Raw genomic sequence first — 24,833 nt, 5'->3', positions numbered from 1 at the left:
GCTATGATGGCCAGGACCAGCCGGTGGGAGAGAAAGTAGTGCCGTGCCCACGGATCCCTGAGCGGTCTGGCTGTGGCTTCTCCTTGGCAGAAAACCCACGCCCCTTTTTAGTGTGTGAATATTGTAGATTTTGATTTATAGCCTATGCATTGTCCAACCTCAGAGGATAAATATAATTAAAAAGAAAAGGCTCATACTTTAAAGTCCTTTATAGAAATGCCGGATCTTTCATTTAAGATCTATATAAGATAAAGCAATATTCTGTAATTTACTTTCTGGATAGTGATATCCTAGAATTAATTTGTCTTTAAAGTTAAGAGGTGTTTCATGACATGATTTAATTTCCTGGAGTTATAGATAGTGTTATTTTCAGCGAATTGAAGAGCTGCACTGTCTTAAAAATCCTGTGCTCTGCCTATCCATTCATTTCTTTTTCCCCCAACCCCTGCCAACCTTTTGTTTGATCTGGTTGCCCTAAACAGATGCCATCAGTCACAAAGCGTATAATACACATAATATGTACTGGTTTCAAAAGGAACCTGAGCTGTGTGTTGATCTTGATCTTGTAGTTCACTTAACTTTTTCTGTATGTGTGAATAATTATGATGATATATTATAGTCTTATTAGTGATAATTTTCTCTCTGTATTGAAGCCATTTAGCAAATTCTAAAGTAATCACAGAGTCTCTAAAGATAACATGTGATTCTTTTCTAGCTCTACATTCATAGGTTTTCAGTGAAGCTATTAAAATTTAATTTACATCAGAAACATTGTTAACAATATTAAAGTGGTATGTGTTTTGAACTGGACTCCCTTAAGGGCATAACTAAATAAGTTGTAATGATTTTTATGTACTAGTCTGTGATTTGAGATGCATTATCACGTATGATTCATGTCCTTTAATATTCTAATTATTCTTTATATATTACAGCTTTAGTAGAGTTACTTGAAAATTTTGTGCTTCATCTCTCTGAAAGCCCATCGGAATGCTACTTCCCCTCAGTAGAATATACAGGTACATTTTAAACATTTTGAATTCTGAAAACAGATAATAGATAATATTTCATAAGATGTGCAAATACATACTATTTCATAGAAATGTATAATTAGATTACAAACATGGACAAGTTTCTCATTCTAAGAATCTTTCCTGTATATTCCAGGTATTCAATCTCTTCCGTGCAAATGTTTGGTTTTCCTTGTAACTTTCTAACTCTATTTTAGCTCTTTTTATTTGTTGACCTCTTAAAAACTGTTTTTCTTTAAGGTAATGCTTTCCACTCTTCTCACTGAAACCACTATCCCCTAGTGATCTCATCTGCTCATACTATTTTATGAATCTCATATATTGATGACATCTTCTACTCAGAGATCTACTTACAAGTTTTATTTTCACATTTCAACTGCTTAATAGGTAAACATCACTTGGATGTGTTTCAGAAACCCTCAAATTCTGAATGTCTAACAGGGACCTCACCTTATCATACCATATTGATATACATCCTCCTCCTGCCTTGCCTATTTCAGTGGGCACCACAGTCATCTCCTGTCTAAGCCAGAAACTGAGGAATGATAAACTCTCTTAAGTTCACATTTTCTTCCCAATCACCAAACCATGTGAGTTCTGTGTTCTGAATATATCTCAAATTTATCTACTTATATTGATTTCTACTCTTTTTTATGTTAGTTCAGGCTACCATTACCTTTTGCCTAGAGTATGACAACAGCCTCTTTACTTGGGTCTCTAATTGGAGTCTGATTTCTTTTCAAAGGCATTCTTTTTTTTTTTTTTTAAGATTTTATTTATTTATTTTTAGAGAGGGAAGGGAGGGAGATAGAGAGAGAGAGAAATATCAATGTGCGGTTGTTGGGAGTCATGGCCTGCAACCCAGGCATGTACCCTGACTGGGAATCAAACCTGCGACACTTTGGTTTGCAGCCCCCGCTCAGTCTACTGAGCTATGCCAGCCAGGGCTCAAAGGCATTCTTTATGCTGCTTTTATAGTGACCTTTGAAGCCCAAATCCGATACACTTGTTCTTCTATCCCGTAGAAGCTCACCACTGACCACTGCATAAAGTTTAAGCCTCTTACCATGATACCCAAAGCCTTAAATTAGTCTTGCCCATTGTTCCTCTCTCGTTATCCTTTTCTTTCCATGCCTCATATTTACTTTTCAGGAACACTAAACTATTAGCAGCACTGCCAGCTCCTTCCTCTCTCCTTCACCACACACAGAATCATTTATTCAACAGATAGATATTGTCCTCTACTATGTAATAGAACTTTTTTAAGCACTCAGACACAGGATTGAACAAAAGAGAGAAACAAATCTTGCCCTCACAGAGTTCACCTTCTGGTGGGAACATAGACGATAATGAAGTAAAAGATTCAGTATGTCAGATGGAATGGCAGTAGATGAGAATTACACAGCAGGGAAGAGAACTAGGGAGTGCTAGCTGAGGGTGAGGGTTACAATATTAAATAGTGTTCAGACAGCAGAAGTGGGTGCAAGATATATAGATATTTTTAAGGGAAGAGAATTTCAGCGAATGACATGGAAGAATAGTAATGGTATGGCTGAAAAGAAATAAGGGGGCAGAATTATTTGTGTGGAAGTCATAAAGGAGAGGATTGTGAGAGTTATTTCAGGGTCTTGAACATAGGATTGACATGCTCTGATTTACATCTTTAAAAGATCACAATGTTTGCTGTATTGAGAAATGAATGAAGGAAGACAGAGGGTTAAAGCAGGGAGACAGAGGATTTTTGAGAAGATCCAGATGAAAAATGGTAGTGGCATGGGTGAGGATGTCAGTGGAGATGGTGAGAAGTACTTGGACTCTGGGTATATTTTGAAGATGGGACCAGCATATATGGGTAATGAATTGAATACCGGTGTGAGATAAAGGAAAGATGGAATCAAAGAAGATGAAGTTACTGATCTGAGTCACTGGAAGGATGGGATTATCATACATTGAGATGGAGAAGAATGGGAAAAGAATAGGTTTGGGAAGGAGATTTAAGAACTTACTTTTTATGTTAAGTTTTAAATACCTTTTACACATTTAACTAGACATGCTTAGTATATGCTACATATCTGAATATGGAATTTAGGGAAAGGTATTGGGTGGAAAAACAAATTATTAAATCATTAGCTTAGTGTATAAAGCCAATTTGCATCATATTCTGACTTAATGTCTAATTTTTTACTTGACAGTAACAGCCAGTAAAGTAGTTTCCATGTCTTAACTATTGTATATATCCTCTGCACCTAGAATAACAGTGTCAAAATATGCTGGACAAGCAAAAGAGAGAGTGGATAAAAGAATGAATGAGGGAGATTTTGTATACTGTACCAATCGTTTTGTCTTGATTTTAATGGACAATAGAGTAAAGCATTTAAGATTTCTGAGCAGAAGCTTTACTTGATTCATCTGTACCTTAGGGAGATTATTTTGGTAAGTGTGTAAAGAATGAGGTAAACTGCAGAACTGAAATTTGCCAAAAGTGAATATCCAGTACTCAGGGTTGGTAAACAAAGAGATGGTGAAGAAAGCAGAGAGGTAGCATGCACACCAGACAACAGATCATCAAAGAATACTGCATTTCTTCTTCATAAGGGTGACATGACCCTTATGAAGAAACCATGCTGAAGAAACCATGGTTCAAATAGGTGTTAGTTTTGCAAGTTAGACATTATGTATCATATCTCCATAAAATTATACGTATATATGCACTTCCCATGTGTCCCAGCCTATCTTTCTAGCCCTATTAGCCACTATTGCCCAAGCAAATTCCATGCATTCATATCAATGAATGTTTGCTCCTACCATTCTTTCTGGATAAACTTTTCCCTCCCATAACATCCAATACAATGAATGTCCAACTCAGCTGTAAAGTTGTAGCTAGAATGTCATCTTCCGTCCACTCCCAAACAGGAATTTAGGGAAAGGTATATTCCCTAAATATATATCCTTTCTCTGTTCTCCTATTGCATTTGCTTTACTACTTTGATATTCATTATATTATATATGACTAGCTTAAGTTATTCTAATAGGTCTCAAACTCCTTTGTATCTTTAATATAACATTTGATATATTTTTATTGAATTAAATATATATACTGATGCCTAAGCATCTATATTCACACAAATATACTTATATAACAATTGTAAATATATTGATAATTACAAACACACACATGAGCATATACCTAATTATTTACACATAGTAACATCTAATGTAGATTAGGGAAAGGGATAAAAGAGAACATAAGAAAATAAAAAACAATGAAATGAGAGGAAAATACAAGGTAGCATTAATCAGAAGTTGAAGTACGTGAAGGGAATTGATAACTGTTGAGTACTTCTTGTGAGTTATATAGTGCTCTGTGGCACTTGGCTTGTATTATGTCATTCAGCACCACAACTACTCTCTGAAGTAGGTATAACAATTACATTTAAAATCAGGAATTGAGGTAAATAGGAAAGAATACAGAAATTGTGAAGTTAATTTGGAAGAAAATCATCTGTGAGGAAAATTATAACTTCATGAACGAACCTGACAATGTACAGGAAACATATACAGGGAATCACGCTAAGTCTGTGAGTAAGAGAGGAAATCGGTAAGCAGTAATCATGGAGATTTGCATGATCAGGTTGGCGCTCTCCCCGGTCTTCAGCATAAAAATCTCTAATGTCTGCAGCTTTCAATGTACCCAAGGCACGTTGTTTTATTGGGTTGTATTTTCTGTAGATATCCTAATAAAATTAAACTTATGCTACATGTGTTATCCAAATATTCAAAAACCTGATGTATTTCCTGCCCCCTGTTATACTTTTAAATTGTGCTAAGGGATATCTCACAGGTTGTCTTTTTAAAAATTTTTATTTACTTATTTATTTACTTACTTTTCTTCTTACTTATTTATATGTTTGTTTATTTATTTTAGACAGAGAGGAAGGGAGGAAGAAAGAGGGAGAGAAACATCCTTGTGTGGTTGCCTCTTCTGTGCCCCCTGCTGGGGACCTGGCCAACAACCCAGGCATGTGCCCTGACTGGGAATCAAACCATCAACCCTTTGGTTCACAGGCTGGCACTCAGTCTACTGGGCCACACTAGCCAGGGATCACACATTGTCTTTTTTGAATGTAGTATCTAGGCAGATAAATCCTGAATGTGAATTTAAATTCTTTAAAGGCTCCAGTTGAACAACTATCCACTGGAATTTTATAGTACAACAAAAACAAAGTGGCTTCCTATTGATCGGTTGTTTAATATTTATTATTATGATATGCTAAGTTTGTTGCTTGTATTGTTTTCTTCCCATGGCTTTAGATATCCTCATCATTTATCATTTCTTTTTTGGCTGGTGAAACAATGTTTTGCTGTTACAAAATTTCATTTTATTTACTTTAAATAAACAAAAACTTGATATAAAGGATGTTTTAACGCAAATGCTGGATAGATATATTCAATGTTTTTTCTTGTTTCTTGAAATGAGAAATTGATTGTCTTTTTTAAAATGACAGCCTGCTAAACCCTAAGGTAGCTGAAATTAGAATAACACAGTCATCCATCTGTCGTTAGTTCCCTCAGGATTTTAATCCATTATAAAATATGAAAAAATCAAATTAGTTTGGCTGTTTATCCCCTTGAAGAAAGAGGAAAGAACAGAGAAAGTTCTGCACATTTGCTGTTTGTAAGTCCATACAGGTATCTTTCCAAATCTCAACAGACATTAATGTTTTGTTGGCTTAATTCTCTGGACATGTTGGGGATTTTCTGCTACTCTGACTGCTTCTTTGAAATGATAAACTAAGTAGTGCTTTCAAGGCACTACTTAGTAGTAAATAAAAGTAGTAAAAGTAGTAAATATTTTAATTTTATTCCTTTTCTCTTTATGTTATTAATCAAAAGAGTGAGAAAGTATCAAAAAATTTCATTGCTTTTTCTTCTGACTACTAAACTATTTTTAAACTTAAACATATAGTTAAACACCTTTTATTCTTTCTTTGTATATTCAGCAATTATGCCCTTTTCTAGCCCACATTTATGGAGCATGTTTGTGAGTATGTAATATAATTGCAAGTAGGGATGTAATATGAATGTCCCTCTCCTCAAGGAAGGAAGGTAGGACATACACCTAAAATGATGAATTAAGTAAGTTGAAGCATATAGTACAATAGCAAATGAAGAAATAAAAGAAAACTGATTTTTTTTTTAGCTGGCTATGTTGTTTCTGGCAATCTGCTAGAGCCTTTAAGTATCCTATTTGCATTAGGTTTTTATCAAATGAGGGTTTTTCTGTACGTGCTGCAGGTGTTTAGTGGGAAGAAGGATCATTGTTGACTAGTGCCACCATGGAAGGTACAGGGAGGGGGAAGTGATAACAGAGCTGGGGGTGTGACGCTGGTACTGCCTCCTGGGCCTGTGCAGATGAAAGGAACAGGATGGGGCAGACCTACAGACAAGGGTGAATTGCATAACTAAAGACATAGAAAAAGAAATGCGTTTTACCAAACAACACTGATTATGCCAGTTAAGAGACAGGCTTTGTTGCCGGAAATCGAATTTCATGTCAGTAAGAATTGAATAAAATGGATAGATACAATCACATGTTGAAAAGAAGCAACAGAATCTGCAGAGTGCCTGGGGAAGGGAGGCGGTAGGAGGCAGTGTACTGACTGACTGATTTATGTGGCTGATTGAGAGTTCTCTGCCTCTACCACAGATGCAGCAGGGCTTCGGAGAGTCAGTGAAAAGTCAAGCAGTCACTGCTTCTTCAACCATGGATTTGTCTTCCAGCAGAGAAATTCTTTACTCTTCTAAAAATTTATTTTTTTCACACCATTAGCCAAGTGCCAGGTGGAATAGATTTAATTCATTCTACCACTGCTCTGTGTGCTAGCTCTGCACACCAAACATAGAGCAGAATGCATCACCAGAGTCAGGGCTATCAGTCACTATTAAGTAAATTTTTTCAACTCATTTTGTTCTGAGATTATTATATTATAATTAAAATGACTGGTTATTTCAAATAGTTGAATATTCATGCTGAGATTGAATTTGGCATTGTTACATAACCAGGGTACAGGAGTCACTGTTTGGTTGACTTTTGTCTTTAACAATTTAGTATTTTGTTAAGCTTTTTATAGTGACTCCAGGGATTAGGGAGTTATGCTGCCTATTTGTTAGTTAATTTCAATATACAGAAAACACTTTTAAGTTCCAATCTATTTCTGTCTCCACCTTGCTTCCAGTTTGATACATAAAACACAATTTGTTTTGTTGTTGTTCAGTGGATGTTTGTTCTTTCATTTATTCATTCATCTACTCATTCATTCACTCATTGTTAGTGTTATTACAAGTACACAGGTCTGTATATTAATGAAGATAAGTATTTTTCATGCTTAATAATCCCAGCTTATATGTATCAGAATTCTAAGTGTTATCTGATTTCACTTAACCTTTTTTGCAACAATATACAAATACCAATCTTATCATATCATGTTATGATAGGAGGTAGGTCTGTACCATGGCTATAAGAATATATAAAGTCAGAGTGTTTATCTTATTGAAACTGTTTAAATTTGTCAAAATCAGCCAATGTCACCAACACTGTACCACTAAAATTTATATATTTAAACTTGAGAAAATAAAATATAATTATTCTTAAAATACAGGACTACCAGGAACAGATTTAAGTACTGAAACAAAGGGAACTTCCTGGGCCTTACCCAGATGAAAATAACCTAACTGGGTATTGGCGAAAGCTGTGTTTAAATTATGGCTGAATAAAAGAAAATGCTTTCGATAAGATTAAAAACTTGAAATTATGGTGAACATATGAATGATGATTAATAGTTTTGAAAATTGGCCATTATTTTGTCAGAGTGAGTATCATTTGTGATACATACTTTTTTTGTACCAAGTGATGAAAAATTAAATCAAGCTTTTTTTTTGTCTAAAAGAAAATGAGGCAGAATCATTTGTTCATATAATTGGGGTTAAGCTGCCCTTAGCAACCTGTCTCTTTCCTCTGTCTCTCCTTGTCCTTGTATGTTGGATGTATTTCTCTCTACTAGAGACCTAGGGCACCTCATAGCCCTGTGTTTGATAGTGGGGAAAATGCCTATTTCACTCCAGTTCGAAAAATTTGGAGAAGACATTGCATAGTCTCCCATGTTTAACCTGTTGGTAGAAGAAATGCAGAACTGGTGTCATTCTCCCCTAGGGACAGAAGGTACATTTCTTAGCACAGTAAAGGTTATAAACAGCTAGGAATTCTAAGCTAAATACAGTATAACTTAACTGTTGTCATTAGGCAAAATGTAAAAATATTGCTAATTTTGGTTCAGATCTAAATAAGTAAACTCAGATGTATCAATAATTTATCTGGAAATTAACTGACATTCATGTCTGTCTGTCTGACTGTATTTTCTTTATGAAAATGGTCACTCTAGCTAGTTGACCAACTGACTGGTCTAGTTTGCCTGGTCCTGTGAGGAATCCTAGGCATGAGACTTTCAGTAGTAAAACCATGGAATTCCTAGATAAACTAGAAGTAGGTTACCTTAACTCTAGGAGTGCTAAAAGATGAATTATTGTTTGTCCAAAGAGTAGATATTTGATAACAGTGATGTTTAATTTGTTTTTCTCTATCTCTGCACATCTCAAGTCTACCCATGTTTTAAGGTTCAGTTGAAATTCCATGTCTTCCTCATCTCCCCTTCTGAATTCGCATAACATTTTATCTGTACCATTCTTATTCCTCTTAGCACTTTCAAAAATTAGGGCTATCTATATACAAATTTTATCTCTGACACTACGTGGAAAGTTCTTTTAGGACATGATATATTATTTATCTTTTATGCCCCAGAGCTTCTAGCATGGTGTGTTACACTTACTTTATCAGAAAGGTTTATTAAAAGGAATGAACGGGTCCATGATTTAAGTAGATTATATTGATAGTATGTGATGCACCAATATATAATGGGAAGGAAAGAAAACTGGTGATATTAGACTCAGAAAACCTAGTTTTTGATCCTCTCTACCACTAGACAGTATGTGATTTTGGACAATTCCCTTAATATTGTGTGTTTGTGTGTACTCACACTCCTGTTTCTTTAGCCCAAAACTGAAAGTTTCAGCTAGACCTTCAGTGCTATCTAGTGATGCCTTTTAGTGTTCTGTGTTTGCTTGGTCATCCAGTGTTCTCAAGGGCTAATCGAAACTTTCACCTTCTCCTATAGTTCTCTGTACTGAACAACCCCTTCTTCAGTTTTTTTTCCCTATATCTTTATACTTTTCTGTCTTTATACTTTTATTAATAGACAAGTATATAATTCATGGTGCTTTTTTACTTTCTTTTTTTTAATTGAATTTATTGGGGTTGCATTGGTTAATAAAACTATATAGGTTTTATGGTTACCATTGTATAATACAGAATCTGCATATTGTATTTTGTGTTCATCACACCAAGTCAAATCTTTTTCCACCATCACATATCCCTCTATACCTTCTCCTACACCTCCCCACCCCTTTCCTGCTGGTAATCACCATACTGTCTTCCATGAGGTGTTTTGTTTTGTTTTTGCTTAATCCCTCTATCTTTTTCACCCAACCCTCTCTCCCCTCCCCTCCGACAGCTGTGACTCTTTTCTCTGTATCTATGAGTCTGTTTCTGTGTTGTTTGTTTATTTTATTCATTAGGTTCCACATATAAGTGAGATCTTGTGGTATTTTCTTGCTCTGACTGGCTTATTTCACTTAGCTATCATCAGTAAATTAACAAGCAACAAGTGTCGATGAGGGTGTGCAAAAAGGGAACCCCATTCTTTGTTTTTGGTAGATAATCACAATTCCTGCTTCCCAGGGAATTTGCCTGCAAGAGGAGTTTGTTCACTCTGTCCTCCTCCATTGTTGTGCATTATAATAAGAATCTTAGTTATTCCTTTCTGAGACTCTTGTTCAAATCTTTAAAAAAAAAATATATATATATATAGTAATTCAAAATCATATATGCATTACTTAACAAAAGACAATATTCTTGACTATTTTGGAGTTAATGGCTTTTGTGCTCTGAGAACCACGTAAAAATAGATTGCTTGAAATTTATGATTAGTTGCTTCTGTATTTAATATGCTTTTAAAATGCTTTCTTTTATTTGTAAAATCTTTCCTGTTAATTCTTTTGAAAATATAACTGACAGTTCTTAAAATAACAAATTCATCCTATGTTTCAAAATTCACATTAAAATATGTGAAAATATTGCTTTCATCACTTTCCAATTAAAATGTGATTATTATGCAGACTTTTATACATTTTTTTAAATCCAATTTTCTGTTGTTTTTAGCTACTGATGCAAATGTGAAGAATGAAAGTCTTTCACTGGTGCAGCAGCTTGGCATTCAAATGACTGTCAGGTAGGTTACAGGAACATGGCTCTCTCGTGTATTTCTAGAATTTTTTAATCTACCTGATAGGTGCTTAATAGTATTTAACAACGGACTGTTTTGTATATTTTAAATACATGATTTATCATTCAGAAAATAACTTTATTTTGAGGATATTGGGACATGATTAATTGATTTCTGTAGGTGTATCAGTTATGATTCATTATTATTTCAGAGTTTAATTCCAGTGTATTTAAGTCTCTAAATACTTAAAGACTATCAGTTTTTTTTTTTCAAAAATAACATCGTAAATATCAGCACATTGGTAAAACAATCATGTCATTTTCTAAAATATGATTAGTTTAAATTATCAAACTATGGTGATGAGTGCAAAAGTACCTTAAGGATAGCTGCAGAAGTTAAAATGAATAAACCAATTATAGTAGCTTGAATTTTTAGTGCTCAGATTGTAATTTTCAAAGGAGATGGGCAAGCTAAATAGACTGGGAGTTAAGACTGAGTCATTGACCAACCTCTAGCCCCCAGTTTTGCTTATTGAATGGGGACATCGGTAGTCCCATTCCGAAGGGTCAGAATCAGAGTTAAGTTTTAGAAAGGTACATGTGAAAGATGTTAAATAGACTGAGTGTTTTTATAAATCTGTAGCATTATACTGAAAATGGTACTAATTCTAGCTTGCTTACCTTTGTAACAAAGGGCATATAACATTGATTATTTTGCAACCTGCTTTTTACTTTAAATGCCCTGTTTCTGTGTTGAAATAGAATCTGTAGATAATATAAACAGCCTAGTCACAATTTTTTAAAATTCAATAAAATGTCTTATTGGTAAGAAATAGATAGAAAATGATTTACAATGAAGTGTTTGCATAAAACTACAATTTAAGACATAGCTGGCAGTCACATAAAACCGTTGTGACTCTGGCAGAGGCAAACAGAGACTGGTTTTATTTCGGTGCTTCAAATACTGTGAGAGAGCTGCCACTGGCAAAATGACTTTCCAAAATGGTGAACAGAGCTTAGTAAGACTTCAAATGAAATAAAGTGCTATCTTTCTCCTATTTATTATACACATGGCTGCATTCGGTATATGTGAAAAAATAGGAAAATTTTTGTGATTTTATATAAAATGGTTAGATTTAGAGCATTATAAGTAGCTTTTTAATCCATGCAAATAACAGGCAGGGCATTTGCAAGTTGCCGCCATGCTGCCCCATGTACAACCTCCTGACCCTCACTCACTGACGACTGGTAGTGCTCCCAGTCACTATGACAGTAAGAAAAGCCCCCATAAATTTCCAAAGTGGCCCCCAGGGCAAGTGCCACTCCCACTTAGAATCATTGGAATGGGAACTGTAAAATTGCTTGTTAGGTTTGACATTTTAATCTGTTAATATTCAGTGTTTTAGATTAAGTTAAAGATAAAATGCTCATATTCTACTTCTACATCTGTGGTATCTACAGTTGTTTTCTCATTATTGTTTTATTTTCCTTTAAAGTGACCAGCACTTACCAGATGAATACCACTAATCTAAATTTATCATAGTTATCAGTAACATATATTGAGTATTAGTGTTTTTTAAGTGCTCTGTATAGCATAGTTAAGCCAAAAGTAGAAATTTGAAAAATTAAAACCTTAAGATTTCAAGAGGACTACAGTTTGATGGATTTTAAAAAATGAATTTGCAAAAAGGGCCTGGCATTTATCATTTTGTATGTTTTACGGGTTTTTAATGTAGGTATGGCAAATTCCTCAACCTGTTAAAAGATGGTGCGGAACATGATCTTACCTGGGTCCTGAAGCACTCTGAGAGGTTCCTGAAGCAGCAGCGAGCTCTCGTAAAGTCTTCTCTTCGTATCCTTTTGGAGTGGATTCACGATTCAACTTCCTTCATATATTTTTCATAACTTTGGATGGGGTACCTTAACACTTTTATAGCAAAATAACACTTGAAGCTGTATTACTGATTTTTTATGATACATCTTCATAGTATTTTAAATACACATTTTATTATATTGAGTTGTGATTATTAAATTCAATGTTATTCAGTGAATCTAGAAATGAATAATAAAGTTATTAGAATATATTTATAGACAAATATAAGAAAGTTTTAAAAATACAGTTAGTTGATGTAGAAAAAGATTATCCTAAACTTAGTAAATCTAGAATAAGAATTTTAAAATCTGTTTATTATTTTACTTAAATTGGTTATAGTTCAGAAATAGAATTTGACTTGAAGAAAAAAAATTGTTTTTGCATTATTGAATCTACAAGTGTGTGAATTTTTTGAATACTTGATTATGCTAGTAATTTGGCAGATAACTTGAATTACAGAAAGGATGGTACAGTTGTGTCCATGACTTGAACAGGTGTGTTTCTGCCTAGCAGATAGTGTTCCCCCCAGTTGCTAGTGCTGTTGGCCTCCACTGGACACTGAAGCAAGTGGTACATTATAATAGTTACTGTGTAATTTTTTACTTCATAATATGTAATTTTATATCAATATTTTGTGAATTGGTTAAAGGCAAAATGAGGACTAAGAATCATTAATGTATCTTTCCTCATAGAGACTCTGCTCATTTATGAAGTTGTTGTGTTCAATGTTACCAGATAATATAAGAGTTCCTTAACTGTCCTTCCCAGTCTGCCTGCAGGGCGGCTGTGCTGGCCACGACTGGTTTGTGTCCTCTCTGTTCATGCTGATGCTGGGGGACAGACAGAAGACACTCCGGTTTCTGCAGCAGTTCTCCAGGCTTCTGGCCTCCGCTTTCCTTTGGCTGCCGAGACTACATATTTCTGTAAGACTTTTTAGTCTGTTTTAAAGGAGTGTTTTACATTTTAAATCCTCTTTAAATTCACTGAGGTCTTATTTCATTTGTAGAGCATTCTGCATTAATTTATATTTATTTTCTAAGTGAATGCTTTTGAGTGATTCTCTTTGAAGATATAGATTTAACATTTTCTCAAATATTTGGTGTCTTACCTAATGGTAGCTGAATGGCAGATTAATGATAATAGATGTATTATTAAATTTTAAACTTGTCATTTAATAAATTATCAAGTTCTATATATAAAAATGGAACTACTAAATAAATATTCTTTGTTGCGTTGTTGGAAATACTTGGTGAAATTATGGTATCAGAAAATATTTCTTAAGTTGAAATTGTAACCATACTTTATAGATGGGAAAAAAACACATTTTATATACATTTTTGAATCTATGGTAAGCTTTTTTTTAAAGATTTTATTTATTTATTTTTAGGGAGGGAAGGGAGGGAGGGAAGGAGAGAGAGAGAGAGAGACACACACACACACATCAGTGTGTGGTTGCTGGGGGTTATGGCCTGCAACCCAGGAATGTACCCTGGCTGGGAATCGAACCTGCGACACTTTGGTTCCTGGCCCGCGCTCAATCCACTGAGCTATGCCAGCCAGGGCGAATCTATGGTAAGTTTTGATCAAGGTAGTATAGTATATTCAAAAAAATTTTTTCTAAACCCATGAGATTTCAGGGTTCAGTTTAGAGGTAAATATAACCCTCAGGTAATGTTTCTGTATTTGTTTCACCTACTTACTGCCATTTCAGATCTCCAATTTGGGGACACTGTGTACTGTATAAACCATGCTAATGCTTCCCAAACCTTTTCCATGCCCTGTTGCACATGAGAAATGGAATCATGTGGCACCCAAGGATAAGTTAAGGGGGCTAGAGAATATCGACATAGGAAACTAAATGAAAACATTTATTATGTTTGTACAATATATATTGGTTATGAAAAAATAAAGGCAATACATCAAGAATACATTAAACTGTACTTGAACAACAATTAAAATAAAAAATGTTATAAAATAAATATTCATTACATAATTTTAAAAAAAGAATACATTAAATATTAAAATTTTATGATTTTATGCTTGAAGTAGCTGTGTACAATTCCTGAGTAAGACTTCTCAAGCAATGAGACTATTTTCCTTCCGGTAACTAGAATTCAAACAATTCTTTAAATTGTACATAAAATTTTTTTAAATCTCATAGATTTTTTACTCTTCCATTTACAAATATAATGTTGAAAATTCTTTTGATCTAAGTATGGATTTTGAGTCCATTCACACATTTTCATATTGAGTGTTCTTAAATGATACCTACATTTCATTAGTCTCAACTATTCTACTTAGTGTTCTGATTTTGACACTGTCAAACATCACCAGTATGAACTGTTTTTGAACATACTTGTAATATTTCTGCTTTGAATCTGTAAACTTTTTCATGACACCTTATTTTAATTTTAACATAGCAGCAGTAATGTATTCTAAGAGCATTTCTTCTTATAAACCTGAAAGCAGGCATGACCCTAGAGACTTGCATTTTATTAGATTTACTGTGTTGAAGCTATCATTTAATATGGAATATAGATTTGTGAATGCATGGAATGACGCATAGGTCCAGGTTTTAGAATGAGTCCTTGTTGTAAAGCCTAGACACCTTTCAGTTGGTGCAGCTGGAACATCAGTGAAAACTTATGCAGTGCCTTCTGTAGTATTACTTTTTTCTTTTCAAGTACAAATGGACCACATTGAATATTTCATTACCAGTAGTTTTAGTACTTCTCAATAAAACAATAACATTCTGCTAAGATTCTTTAGGGATTCTATCTAAAACTTGTAGCTAACTGTAGTTATAAATGTCTATACTCTAACCACTCCATAGTATAACTTTTGTTTATTTCATAATTTTTTGATTGGTGTTTTTTCTATGCTAATGACTTGTTAAGGCATTCAGTAATTTTTAATATATTATTTAAAAAGTGGTCTGTTTTCTATTTTGTTGAATCTGTTGGTTTTAAACATTGCACTAACAGTTTTTTAATTACATTTTATTGTTTATGCTATTACATTTGTCCCTGTTTTGAAAATATTTACAATTTTCCCCCTTTGTCCACATCCATCCAGCATCCCCCATTCCCTCAGGCAATCCCCCAACCATTGTTCATATTCATGGGTCATGAATATAAGTTCATTGGCTACTCTGTTTCCTATACTGTACCTTATATCCCCATGGCTGTTCTGTGGCCACCTATTTGCACTTCTTAATCCCCTCACCTCTTCACCCATTTCCCCACACTCCCCTCCCATCTGGCAACCATCAAAATGCTCTCTGTAGTCATGGTTCTATCTGTTCTCATTTGCTTAGTTTGTTTTTAGATTCAATTGTTGATAGATATATATTCATTGCCATCTTATTGTTCATAGTTTTGATCTTTTCATTAAATAAGTCCCTTTAACATTTCATATAATAATGGTTTGGTGATGATGAACTCCTTTAATTTTTTCTTGTCTAGGAAGCTCTTTACCTGCCCTTCAATTGTAAGTGATAGCTTGGCTTTGTAGAGCAATCTTGGCTGTAGGTCTCTGCTTTTCATGACTTTGAATATTTCTTGCCAATTCCTTCTAGCTGGAAAAGTTTCTTTTGAGAAATCAGCTGACAGTCTAATGGGAACTCCCTCATACATAACTAATGACCTTTCTCTTGCTGCTTTTAAGATTCTCTATCTTTAACCTTTGGCATTTTAATTATGATGTGTCTTGGAGTGAGCCTCTTGGCATCCATCTAGTTTGGAATTCTTTGTGCTTCCTGGACTTGCATGTCTATTTCCTTCACCAAATTACAGATGTTTTCTTTCATTATTTTTTCAAACAGATGTCCAATTTTTGGTCTTTCTCTTCTCCTTCTGGCACCCCTATGATGTGAATGTGGAATGTCTGAGTTTGTCCCAGAGGCTGCTTATACAATCCTGATTTTTTTGGATTCTTCTTCTTGTTGTACTAATTGCTTTGCTTGTTTTTGCTTCCTTATGTTCCAAATCATTGATTTGATTCTCAGCTTCATCCACTTTACTGTTATTTTCCTGTAAATTGTTCTTTATTTCAATTAGTGAATCCTTCATTTCTGACTGGAATTTTTTATGCTGCTGAAGTCCTTACTGAGTTTCTTGAACATCCATATAACCAGTGTTTTGACCTCTGCATCTGAGAGATTGTTTATTTCCCTTTTGTTTAGTTCTTTTTCTAGAGTTTTGATCTGTTCTCTCATTTGGGCCATGTTTCTTTGCTCACTTTGGCAGCCTCCCTGTGTTTGTTTCTATGTATTAGGTTGAGTTGCTATGACCCCCTGTCTTGGTAGCATGGCCTAATGTAGTAAGTGTCCTGTAGGGTCCAGTGGCACAGCCTTCCCTGTCATCCAAGCTGGGTACGCGAGGTGCACCTCCATGTGTGCTGAGTACACCCTCCTCTTATTGTTAATCCTTGACTGCTGTTGGCCGGTCAATGGCAGGGATTTACCCAGGCCATTTAGCTTCAAGGACTAGTTGTGACCACTGATCACAAAACCTCTGCCCTCTGTGGAGGGTCAGCTGTGCAGGGGCAGGGTGGAAGTGCTCCGACGTGGTCTGTAGATGTCCACTGAATGCGTAGGCTTTGGGGTTTTCTAGGTGGTGCAAGCAGTGTCTGCCCCCACCTGTGTTCTGCCCAAGGCCACCTGGCTCAAGCTATAAAGCAATCTGAGATGGCTGCTACTTGTGCTGGGCTTGGGTTTTCCCACAGGAAGCCATGCTGTAAATCTAGGGTGGCTTCTGCTGTGCTGGGCCTGGGGACATTTAGCAAGAGGTACAGTAGCTGTGCCTCACTGAGGCTGGCTATTGTTATTTGAGAGGATTTAGGAAGTTATGAAACATGAGCCAGGACCAGCAAATCATATGGAAAAGTCTCTGTTAACAACTTGTATGGGCTGGTTAGTTTGGTGTGATGGAGTCTCAGGATATCCAGGGTGGGGCAAACAGTGTTAGCCAGGTGAATGGAGTCTCAGATATGGTCCCCATCTGCCAGGTCTGTGGCTTTGTAAGGGGGATGGTTCATAAAAGGGACAATGGTGTTGCACAGGGTACAAATTCCTTCTTTCTTTCTGCTGTGTAGTATTCCATTGTGTAATGGATGGAACTGGAGAGCATTATGCTAAGCGAAATAAGACAGATGGTGAAAAACAAATACCATATGATCTCACCTTTAAGTGGAACCTAATCAACAAAACAAACAAGCAAGCAAAATATAACCAGAGACATTGAAATTAAGAACAAATGGACAGCAACCAGGGGGGAGATGTGGGGAACAGGGTGAAGGGTTTTCAGGAACAACTATAAAGGATACATGGACAAAACCAAGGGGGGTGGAATCAGGGGAGGGAGGTGAGGATGGCTGGGGTGGCAGGGGAGAGGAATGGGGAAAAGGCAGGCAACTGTACTTGAACAACAATAAAATAGAAAAAAAAAAAAAAGAAGAGGGACAATGGCTTCTGCCTGCCTTTCTATCTGGAAAAGCACTGTCCCCAATTCTCACCTTGATGCTAGACACTTCAGTTACTCCCTGTATGCCAGCAGTCCCCAATGCTTTTGGAGCCATGGACCAGTTTTGTGCAAGGCGTGGTTGACGGGGTCGGGGATGGGACAAGAGGCGGAGCTCAGGTGAGCTTTGCTTGTGGTCCAGTTCCTAATAGGCCTCAGACTGCTGCCTGTCCAAGGCCCTGGAGTTGGGACCCCTGCTGTATGCACTGGTGCCTTTCAAGTTGCTACCCCTGTGCTGGAGCTCAGAGGGAGTGAGTCTGAGTAAGTCCATGTGCAGGTTCTTTAAAAGAAACTGTTTGGGACTTTAGAAGTTTCTTCCACCAACTTAATCACTGCTGGTTTTTCCAGCCAGAAGTTATGGGGACTTATCTTCCTGGCACTGGAACCCTGGGCTGTGAGGCCTGGCGTGGGGCTGAGACTCTTCGCTCCTGAGATATCCCTCCCAAATTTTTATCTGCAGCACATGGACATGGGACTAATACATCTTGTGCATCTCCGCCCCCCCACCAGTCTGGATGGATGCGGTTTCTTTAATTTCGCAGTTGTCAGACTTCGTTCAACTTCATCTGACAGTTCTGAGTGGTGTTTGTTCTGCAGTTTAGTTGTAATTTTGATGTGGTTGTGCAAGAAGGTGAGCATGTTTACCTGTGCTGTCATATTGACCAGAAGTCTCCCTGCACCATAATTTTTATGTATGAAATAAGCAAATCTTGATAAAATAAGAAATCTGCAGTGTGGTGAGACACATTATTGTGATCAATCTCAAAATGCTTCCACCTGTTTCCAGTCTCATATTCCCCAACCTCATTATCCTGTCCTGTGTTATCCTTTCATCCCATAACCTACATCAACTTCTGATGTGCTTAATTTATGTATTTATGTATTATTAATATACTTAAGTTAATAATAAATACATAAATTAATTCTATGAGGGCAAGGTTTTCTTTTTGTTTACTGATGTGTTCCAAACTGTGGCCCATATTAATTAATAAAAATGTGTTGAATGGGAGAATTAATATTTAACTAAAAATACATAAAAGACATTAGGCTTATGTTACTTGAGAAAATTTATTTAAATGATATTGGATCCTCTGCATTCTTAAGAATGTTCTGAACAAATTACACTTAAAAAAGTTTAGAAACTTGGCCTACAATAAGCAGTATCAGAAATAATGAAATATTAGTTTGAAGTTTTCAAAAATCATTCTTTTTTAATATTTTATTTATTTTTATAGAGAGGGTGAAGGGAGGGAGAAAGAGAGGGCGATAAACATCGATGTGAGAGAGAAACATGGATTGGTTGTCCCTTGAACTTGGCCCACCAGGGACCGAGCGTGCAGCAGATACATGTGCCCTCAGCTGGAACCAAACCAGCTACCCCTTGCTTCACAGGACAACACCCAACCAACTGAGCCACAATGCTCAGGGCTCAAAAATTATTTTTTAATGAAATTTCATTAAGAATCAAAATTTGGCTAATTATTAACACTAAAGTTGTTAATAAAATAAGAGATTAAGATATAGTAAAAAATCAGTTTCTTCTAATTTCTAATTAGGAATATCTAATCTCAAATAATAATTATAATAGAAGTCAAAATCATATATGCCTTATCTGTTACTAAAAACATGAAAAAGTAGAACAAATTAAATTGAGATTAAAAACTGAAGTGTTTTATATTCAGATTCACAAAAAACTCTTTTGATAAAAATTCACACATAGTTCTCTCTTATTCCTCCAAAAATATCCATCACAGGAAAGTTAGAGTTAAAAATTCTAATAGAATTCAAGTACATATTTAGATTTTTTTATTTGTTTTGGAAATTTCCTTCACTTTTGATATGGTACTACTGTTCCTAATGATGTCGCAGTGTCCCTTCAGCCAGACAGCCAGACCAGACCCTCTGTTTTATCAGCTCCACAAAATAAAATTTTAGAGAGTTCAGGTGCTCAGAGGTGCATTTAGTTCCTCTCATGTTAGCCTCTTCCTCTTTATTCCCAGAGATTCCTGGCCATCGATTTTTGAAGCTTTTGGAGATTCTTCAGCGTAAATTTGGTTGGTTCTCAGCTCTCACTACCGTTAACTTAAGATTCCAGTTTTTCAGGCCTGCGAAGTCTTTTCTGCTTTCCAGTTTCCAAAGTTGTGTTGCAGCTGTCACCTGTACATTTCGATTTAAATTTTACAACCATCGGCATGTCAGGACACACTTGTGACCCTCTTGCAGGGCATCAGCAATAGCAAGTCATGTGACCAGTCACTTGCAGGAAAGAAGACTAGAATAAAAATCTCTTCCCTTTCTTACATGTGACTTTAAATTGCATTTGTATTTGAAGATTCCATTTTCTTGTGTATTTTTTTCCCAAGAGGAGAAAGACTTATATTTTATAGAGTTATAGAATCACATTTTTAAAAACCATGGTCAGCGTTTTCTCTTCACGCGGCTGCAGAAGGTTGCGCGTGCGCACGGATCGCTGCAGTGCTGCTGCCCAAGCGCGCTGGTGATCTGCCGCTGGTTCCACAGTGCCGGTGGCCCGGGGGACTGGGTTTGGATCTGTTTGGTTGGTTTGGAGCATTTGTCTGTGTAATAGTCTTTCTGTTTAATTCCCATAGCTACATAGGGCTAGATTTTTTCTTGGTGTCAGAAATAAAATGACTCACCAGAGCTACCTATAGTGGAAGGAAAAAAAAACTTACTATTTTTCATTTCTAAAAAGTGCATATATTTTATTTTTAGTCACTGAAGTAAAGTACTCTGAGTTTCATTGTTTTATAAAGTCTTTGTTTCATATTATGCCACATTCTAGTATATTCCAAACCAAAAATTTTTGCTGATACTTTTTTCACAAATGTAGCATAGTTTATATATGTTTATATGTCACTTAGATGATGTAGTAAAGGCTGTTGTTATCCTACATGTGTTTCACTTAATCCTGTATTCTGGATTTCATGTATGTATGTATGTGTATATGTATTTTTAGAGAGAGGGGAAAGGAGGGAGAAAGAGAGGAAGAGAAACATTGATGTGTGAGAGAAACACTGATTTGTTGCGTCTTGCATGCCCCCTATGGAGGACCTGACCTGCAACCCAACCCCAGCCAGGAACCGGAACATGACCCTGGTTCGTGGGATGATGCTCCTGAGCTATGCCGACCAGGGCATATTCTGGATTTTATTTAGAGTTACCTTTAATAAGTGCTATCATCCTTTCAGACTGTTGTGACTGAGCAAAATACATCAAAACACTAAAAGTTTAACAAATATAATTTATCATCTAAAGATTCAAAATACTTTGTTGCATTTGTGTGGCTCACAGATGTCATTGATCTGGCTTTAAGAACAGCATTTACTTTAAATTATAGTTATGAAATGTCAATTAATAGACCAATTAATAAAATTATTGCAAATGAATTTACTGTGAGTACTGTGTGTAATCATTAGCATCTTTTCTTCTTATCATTCAGTCAGTAATTTGTGGAGTAGCTATTCTATTCATGGTTTGGTGCTAGGAGCTTGTTTTGGTTACAGAAAAGTATGGTATAATTTCTCCCAACAGAGTATAATCTATAATAGTGGAAGAACTCTTTCCTTATCCTTGGGAATTCATTACATAATAATGGCCTATTTTTTTTGAGGGTGTAATTAATTATTCTATTACCACCATCTCTTAACAGACCAACTCTAAATATGTTGTTTGCAGTGCTGCATAGATACTGTATAAGAATTATTTCTTATACATGCAATTCTTATGCTGTTATTACACATATATTCAGAAAAGTATTGCCTAAGTTTGTGCTGAAAATTAAAATATTATGTATGACTTGCTTTTACGTATGTTTATTACATTCATTAATTTTACTCTACTAGTACTTATTAGTGAAACATTGTGTATTTCACAAAAGAAAATAAAGAAGATAAAGGATACTAATTTTCATGCAGTTTGTATTATTATTTTTTGTTCAATAGAAAGGTTATATTTCATCCTAGACATCTATCAGCAATTGACTACAAGATATCCAATTAATATGCTATGTATGTCTTTCATCATTGTAGAAAATTAGAGGTTTTTTGTGTGTACTATGAATATCTTCCTGAGAATATGTCATAAAATATTTCTGCAATGTGTATTTTTCTACAAATATATATATCGGCATGTGAAATGGTTAATCATCATTTATCATGATGAATGAACAAGAAAATAGAAAAACCATTAATAAATTAGTCCAATGATTTCAGAAATTTTAGTATATAACTCAAACCTAAATCCTTAAAAGCAGCTTAGCAATAAAGTTGGAAAGGAATCCTCCTTATTCTAACTCTTATGTAATTGTTTTATGTGAGTTTGATTTGTTTTAATTTAAAAGTATTAACTTTTATTGAAAAGGTTTAAAAGGCTTATCTAAGAAATAGAAGAAGATAAAAAACTATGAATAGTAAAATGACAACAAACTCACAACTGTCAACAGCTGAATCTTAAAAAAAAACAAAAACTAAGCAAACAACTAGAAGAGGAAACAAATCAGAGAAATGATCACGTGGAGGGTTATCAGTAGGGAGGGGGAGGAGAGAGGGGGAAGGAAGGTGCAGGGAATAATTGGCAGGCATAAAATAGATGGGTAGAGGTAAAGAATGGTATAGAAAACAGAGAAGCCAAAGAACTTAGTTCATGGACATGAACAAGTGGGGAGAATGCTGGAGATTTGGGGGGTGCAGGGCAGAAGGGGGATAAAGGGGAAAGAATTGGGAAAACCGTAATAGCGTAATCAATAATATATATATATATATATTTAAATGTTTAAAAGGGAAGAGTTGCCCAGTAAAGGCAAGAACATAAAATGCTTTTCTGAAACTTTCTTAATTAATGTATTCTTCAGACCTAATTTATCTATTTTTATTATAAGCCTATAGGATATAATTGCTAATCTAAGAGTTTTTCTTGACATTAATTTATATCTTCAAGTTTATTCTTTGTTCAAATTATTGTGATTAAATGTTGGGTTTATAGTAATACTCATTATAGAACATTTATGATAATAAATTGTATCTAAGAGCTAAATTAAAAAAAATCACATTTCTTAAGAAATTGCTGAGAAATACAAGTCTGTAAATATTTTTGTTTATCCACACATATATAGTATGTAGACATATACATATAAGTGTACATTTTATATATATTTATTTTATATAGTATATATATTTATATTTATATATAATTATATGTATAACTGGCCTGAAAACTTTGATGTAAATGTATTATGTATTTTTCCCCACTTTTAGAGGTGAATTTCTAATGGAGTACTTAATTACAGTTATTAGTTACACAAGTTTATAGGTGGGTTAACATTAACTTAGAAAAAGGGGGATAGGCAAATATCTCTACGAATTGACAAGTTAAAACTTTTTTTTAAAGATTTTATTTACTTATTTTTAGAGAGGGAAGGGAGGGAGAGAGAGAGAGAGAGAAACATCAATGTGCAGTTGCTGGGGGCCATGGCTTGCAACCCAGGCATGTGCCCTGGCTGGGAATCAAACCTGTGATGCTTTGGTTCACAGCCTGTGCTCAATCCACTGAGCTATGCCAGCCAGGAAAACTTTTTCATATCATGGAATCATTGGACAAAGCCAAGAATAGTTAGTGTATTGAAATATGCATAGTATTAAAAAGTAAAGCATTTATTACACATGTATGCACTCGTATATTTATTCTTTCATACAACACCCACCCCCATCATTTCACAAGCTTGAAGTTGCCAAAATTACAAAGTGTCAACTATATTGCTGTGTCTTGGAAGGTATATCATATTGCATTTACTGAAATTTATGCCTTCTACAGTGTTTAACACCTGACTCTTAAATTTATGTAACTTTAATATTTGCATAACTTGTTATGAGACCACAATTTTGAAGTAGCAATTCAAAGCAAACGATTTGGATGTTTGATTATTTTAGCTGCACATTCATTAATTCTCAATTTTTCTTTTTTATGCAGAGGTGCCTCCCTGTTGACACGATAGAATCTGGCATCCATCCTGTGTATTTTTGCAGCACTCACTATATTGAAATGCTCCTGAAGGCGGAGGTGCCACTTGTGTTTTCAGCTTTCCACATGTCTGGTTTTGCACCATCACAGGTAATCCACAAGGGAGTGGTGTTTCCTCAACTCCCAGACTTTGATGTCTTTAAAGAAAATTACACTGTTATCAGATATAAGAAATACATTTAAATGAATAAGATCATTTTTGTAAGTATTTATACTTTTGTGTTTAAATTCCTAAACTGGCTTCTTTTTCTTGCATTTATTAGAATATATAGCTTTACTTTATAGTAGATGTCTGGCATTCACAGAATTTGAATTCAAGTTCAACTATTCAAAGGTATAGCTATTTTGAAAGTCTATGACATTAGGCTTTTTAGTGGAGATAATATTTGCTTCAGAAGGCAAATTTAAGGATTAAGTAACTGAGGGCAGTAATTTGTATCAACACTGAGTATCTGGTATGTGAGATATTGTATCTTTTTAAATTTTTATTTTATTTTTATTTTTTCAGTATAATCTTGATTTATTGTTTAATGAGTTGTTTTACTTCAGATTTCATTTATTGTATTTATTTATTTATATTGTTGTTCAAGTACAATTGTCTTCATCTTCCCACCACTGCTTTCCCCCGCCCTACCCACCCCTATCTCCCACCCTCTATCCTTTGCCCCTTTGGCTTTGTCCATGGGTCCTTTATACATGTTCCTTGATGACCCTTCACCTTCTTTCTCCCATTACCTCTCTCTCTCCTCCCTTCTGGTTACTGTCAGTTTGTTCTTTATTTCAATGCCTCTGGTTATATTTTGCTTGCTTGTTTTGTTGATTAGGTTCCACTTACAGGTGAGATCATACGGTATTTGTCTTTCACTGTCTGGCTTATTTCTCTAGCAGAATAGTCTCTAGTTTTATCCATGCTGTCATGAAGGGTAGGAGCTCTTCTTTCTGCTGCGTAGTATTCTGTTGTATTGATGCACCACAGTTTTTTG

General features: G+C 35.2%; 1 protein-coding gene across 1 annotated transcript in view; it reads left to right on the top strand.

Annotated features, from left to right (window-relative positions):
• Window positions 1-24,833, top strand: part of TBC1D32 (TBC1 domain family member 32) — a 178,045-nt gene that overhangs the window by 136,653 nt on the left and 16,559 nt on the right. The window contains exons 28-32 of the mRNA XM_028509899.2: window positions 933-1,016; window positions 10,360-10,429; window positions 12,159-12,274; window positions 13,064-13,218; window positions 23,800-23,940. Coding sequence (XP_028365700.1) covers window positions 933-1,016; window positions 10,360-10,429; window positions 12,159-12,274; window positions 13,064-13,218; window positions 23,800-23,940 — 566 coding nt within the window. The remainder of the gene's footprint in view (window positions 1-932; window positions 1,017-10,359; window positions 10,430-12,158; window positions 12,275-13,063; window positions 13,219-23,799; window positions 23,941-24,833) is intronic.

Source organism: Phyllostomus discolor, chromosome 4 (genome assembly GCF_004126475.2).
Source record: "Phyllostomus discolor isolate MPI-MPIP mPhyDis1 chromosome 4, mPhyDis1.pri.v3, whole genome shotgun sequence".
NCBI classification, from domain to species: domain Eukaryota; kingdom Metazoa; phylum Chordata; class Mammalia; order Chiroptera; family Phyllostomidae; genus Phyllostomus; species Phyllostomus discolor.
This window is presented reverse-complemented; position numbering and strand designations above follow the sequence as displayed.